Here is a 5,000-nt window from a genome sequence, read left to right as displayed (position 1 = left end):
TTTTTCTTGTCTTCTTTCTTTCTCCTTTATTGGCTTTATTCTTTTCGCTTCATCTTCCTTATTCTTTCTCCTCATTAGTGGCCTAACCTTGTCATTTCTTCCACGAGAGAGAGAGAGAGAGAGAGAGAGAGAGAGAGAGAGAGAGAGAGAGAGAGAGGCTAAGTTGGAGAGAGAAAAATATATATAAATAGAGAAAGGAAAATATACTCGAAAGAAAAACGAAGAAATTGGAAATGACGAGATGAGAGAGAGAGAGAGAGAAGGGGGGGGGGGAAGCATGAAGAGGAAAATAACAAGGGATACACAAAAGGTATGAAGCCAAGGAGACACAACGAGACATAAAAGGTGAGAGTGAGAGAGGTTGTAAGAAGACGGAAATAGACAGACAGATAGATAGATAGACAGATAGATAGACAGGTAGATAAATGGATGAATAGATAGATACAGACCGAGAAGTGGAGCAGGGAAACAAGAATATCAATAATGAAAAAAAAATTAAAAGAAACCTAGGAGGCTCTAGACTGGACATGAACAGCAAGAGGGAAAAGGTGTAAGAAAGATGGAGAGCGAGAGAGAGAGAGAGAGAGAGAGAGAGAGAGAGAGAGAGGGGGGAGAGAGAAGCAGGGAAAAGAGACTAACGAAGTATGACACAAAAGGAATTGAAATACAACGAGGAGACAAACCGGGCATGAAAGGTGCATGAAAGGTGAGAAAGAAAGGCTGAGAGGGAGAGAGAGAGAGAGAGAGAGAGAGAGAGAGAGAGAGAGAGAGAGAGAGTTGGAATGCAAGGGAAGGAGAATAACAAGGGATTCCACAAAAAGTATGAAGCCAAGGAGACAATTACTGCGAGAAAGAACGGATGAAAAAATAGAAGAGAGAGAGAGAGAGAGAGAGATGAGGGGGAGGAGGAGTAATGACGAAGAAGGAGAAAAACTGAGACAGTGGAACGACGATAACAAGCGATGCCACAAAAAGATTAGATCCAAGCAGACACAAAATGAGACATAAGAGGCGAAGTGTGTGTGTGTGTGTGTGTGTGTGTGTGTGTGTGTGTGTGTGTGTGTGTGATGGTACTGACGCGCATTTGTTCCTCATCGAATTATTTTGCACGTTACACCTAAATAGCCTCTTGCATGACTACCCCTACATTCCGAGATTAAGGCTTTTAGTTACAGATAGATAGATAGATAGAGAGGTAGACAAATAGATACATAGATAGATAGATGGATGGATGGATAGAGACAGACAGATAGACAGATGAACAGGCACAGGTAGACAGAAAGAAAAAGAGACAGATAGACAGAGATGTTATTGTTCCAAACATTGTCGACATTCTGATAAATAAATACCATACAAGAATAAATATAGGCATAACCAGCAATATATTTGGTTAAGAAATGCGCTACGTATTCCTATGTAGTTCAGTATGTAAACGTTGAGGGAATGTAATGACCAGAGTGTGGGTTGTAATGCGTGGTATGGCAGAGAATGAGGACGATGTTGAGGCTGTGGGAGGTGGTGACGTCAGAGAGAGAGAGAGAGAGAGAGAGAGAGAGAGAGAGAGAGATGAGGGAAAGTCATGGGAGACAGTGAAGAGGCAGCGACGTAGAAACAGTAAGACAGACATTTAAATAAGGACAGTAAGATAGAGACAGCAAATTGGATCATAAAGAGAGAGAAAGAGAGAAAGTAAGGAGGGCACTGAAAGAGAGACAGACAGAGAGGTAAGGAGAACAGTGAAAAGGTCAGTGACACGTGCCTCGCCTATTGATTACGTTTATCGAGTGCATACCAGCTGGGGGAGGCGGAGGAATGTCATATTGTAGCTGCTGAGTCCTACGCCTGAGAGTGCTGCGTGGCCCCTGCATTACCTTATGGAAGTGTGTATGGATGATTATGAAAGTGTATTAGTCCATTGAGACCAAGGATGTCTTTTGTAGTTGATTTTTGCTTTATAGTTCGTTTATTTGTCGTCATCATCATCATCATCATGCAGACCTTATTTCCTCTCCCTCCTCCTCACTCATCATCATCATCATCATCATGAAGACCTTATTTCCTCCCCCTCCTGTTCACTCCTCTTCATCATCATCATCATCATCAGCAGCAGCAGCAGCATTATCATCATCATCCAGACATTTTCCCGCCTCCCCATGATCATGATGATGATTATGATGATGATGATCATCATCATCATCATCATCATCCAGAACTCTTTTCCTCATCTTCCTTCTCCTCCTCCTCTTCATCATCATCTTTTTTGTCGTCATCATCATCCAGACCTCTTTTCTCGCTCTAGGAGTTAATGACCGCCATATTTGATCTCTCCACTAGGAAACTTCTGTCTTAAGGTGAAAGTCGACAGGAGACAGCAAGAATAAAAGTAAAACTGATTATTTAAATGAAAGAAATGTAGTTAACCATGAACGTGTATGTAAATGACCATGAACGTGTATGTAGATGACCATGATCGTGTATGTAGACCGTAAACGTGTAGCCTATGTAGACCATGAACATGTATACAGATGATCATGAACGTATATGTAGACCATAAATGTGTATGTAAATGACCATGAACGTGTATATTGACCATGAACGTGTATGTAGACCATGGACGTGTATGTAGACCATGAACGTGTATGTAAATGACCATGACGTGTATGTAGATGCAAGCTCGTTAAGTTCTGACATTTTTAAGATTATGTAAATGAATTGATTATCGCTTCTCTACATGTACCGACCCTTCAGTTGTTATTTATTTCCCATCTGACTCTGAACATGGCTAAGATGCGTTCCCTTTCGTGTCTTTTTTTTTTTTTTTTTTTTCGTAATCAAACCAGAACAGAGCGAACCCTGTGATTTTGTACAGTTGGCATCAGATGTCATGTTGCCCCTCTCGCCTTTCGCTCCCTGCATTTTGAATATCGCTTTGAAAATTAGTGTGGTGAATCGGCAGAAATTGATGTTGACTGTTTTTGGCCTCGGATCAGTGTCTAAGTGTTAAAGGTCCACCTCACTGATATTCAAAGCCTGTTGAGAGAGAGAGAGAGAGAGAGAGAGAGAGAGAGAGAGAGAGAGAGAGAGAGAGAGAGAGAGAGAGAGAGAGAAGCACGAGAGGAGACAGGACTTTTGATGGCGAGTGTACAGAGAGAGAAATAAGTATCATCCCCGTTCCGTCTGAAAAAAATTAACAACTGGTGAAATACAATAAAAACCCAGTCTCCGCTAGTGCTTGTTTCAGATGGTTTGACTTTTCCTTTATTTATTCATCAAGCTTTGGGAAGATTTGTCTGTCTGTACGTCATCCCAGGAACACCAATATACATAATCTCTTTTGTGATATTCCATGATCACCATATTCGGGACAGGTATAGTGCTGGATGTAAAAGTGTTATGCCTTAGTTCTTCTAGCTGTCCAAGTGAATTCATTATCCCCAAGTACAATTAACGTTGATTCATCATAGGGGTATAATTCATTCAGGAGTAAGGATATTTAAATGACGTTCTGTTTGGCCCAATGAATAAGAGCGAAAATAAGTTAATGAATAAGAGCAAAAATAAGTTAATGAATAAGAGCGAAAATAAGTTAATTAAGCTCACATTGTCAAACTGTCACCTGGCATAAAGGAAAATATTTCTGTCTTGACGTATTTTATTCTCTTGCTGCCTCCACTGTTTACACAATTTATTTCGTTGTTATGGGCACTTTTTAGGTTGAGTACTGTTCAATAATCCTTTTACACGTTTGTATTTTTGGCCTAATGAAGCGCTATTAGAACCATTCCCATCAGTCTGAGTATTACTGGTTTATTTAGCAAAATCTTGTTTGATTTTGACGCTGTTGTAAGACAGTGTAAAAAAAAAAAAAAAAGTATTGATCGCAGTGAACGCGAATACGGCATCGTGTGTGTGTGTGTGTGTGTGTGTGTGTGTGTGTGTGTGTGTGTGTGTGTGTGTGTGTGTATGTGTAATTTAAATAAATGTGGATTCTCTATTTACCATTCACCAGAAACCCAAACACCTGAGGAACGATGTCACAGAAGGTCAAGCAGGAATGAGCAAAAAAAAAAGAAAGTTGAATTAGCAAAAGCAATAAAATAACTATCGCTGACACAGCAGAGCAGAGATACAAGGCAGGGCAACATAAACAGATTCACAGGAGAGCAGATGGGAAAGGGGGAGGGAAGAGGGGAATTAAAACAGACATCCATGTGCAAAAAATCCCAATCAGTGAAGGAGTTACACCAAATCGCTTGTCTTTTTCCAGAACGTGTCATGGCAGTTGTCGATCTGGTTCTTCTACACCGTGTCGTATGACCTCTTTATGCTGATAGTGGCGGTGATCGATGGGGTGTACACCAGCTTCTCTGACATCTCCAGCTACGTCGTCTGCCTCGTCACCACCTACTGCGTCATCGTTGTCGACTCCTACTATGAGAAGGTGGGTGCAGGGCTCCCAGGATGGTTGTTGAATGTGCAGTGTGGTTCAGAGATTGTGTTCTTCACCTCTTAGCTGGCGAATTTTTGTGTTGCGGGGACGGCTGGGCGTTACCAGAGTCTAATATACCTTATTTATATACTTTCCTCAATCCCTGTCATGATATATGGCCGTTTTTACCCCCATTGCTTGCATGGTTTGGTAATTTCATGAAGCAGATAAAATTCTGTGCTTCTACCAGCAGACCGTGACATTTCTTCGGCACGCAAGGCAGAGTTGTTGATTCGTGTATGCATTGTGGATGTCTGGAAAGGCCGATGAATAAATGCATTTCTGTATGAAGCCATCCATGTATGAATGTCACGTATGAATAAATGTATTGCTTACGAAATCAAAATGGTGTGGAGATACAGAAGCTGTCAGAACGGTGACCTAAAAATTTTGCATGCATGAAACTGAGACTGATGGGATGAGAGTGGAATCTTTATAAATAGGCTACTTGCTTATCTGTGCATAGACCCACAGATAGATACATGTTGATAGATAGAGAGATAGGTAGATA

General features: G+C 41.1%; 1 protein-coding gene across 1 annotated transcript in view; it reads left to right on the top strand.

Moving 5' to 3' along the window:
* LOC145400128 (uncharacterized) overlaps nt 1-5,000 on the top strand; it is a 203,486-nt gene that overhangs the window by 196,063 nt on the left and 2,423 nt on the right. The window contains exon 4 of the mRNA XM_080272639.1: nt 4,268-4,441. Coding sequence (XP_080128765.1) covers nt 4,268-4,441 — 174 coding nt within the window. The remainder of the gene's footprint in view (nt 1-4,267; nt 4,442-5,000) is intronic.

Source organism: Coenobita brevimanus, chromosome 51 (genome assembly GCF_032717465.1).
Source record: "Coenobita brevimanus isolate Jiangsu-jjx chromosome 51, ASM3271746v2, whole genome shotgun sequence".
Classification (NCBI taxonomy): domain Eukaryota; kingdom Metazoa; phylum Arthropoda; class Malacostraca; order Decapoda; family Coenobitidae; genus Coenobita; species Coenobita brevimanus.
This window is presented reverse-complemented; position numbering and strand designations above follow the sequence as displayed.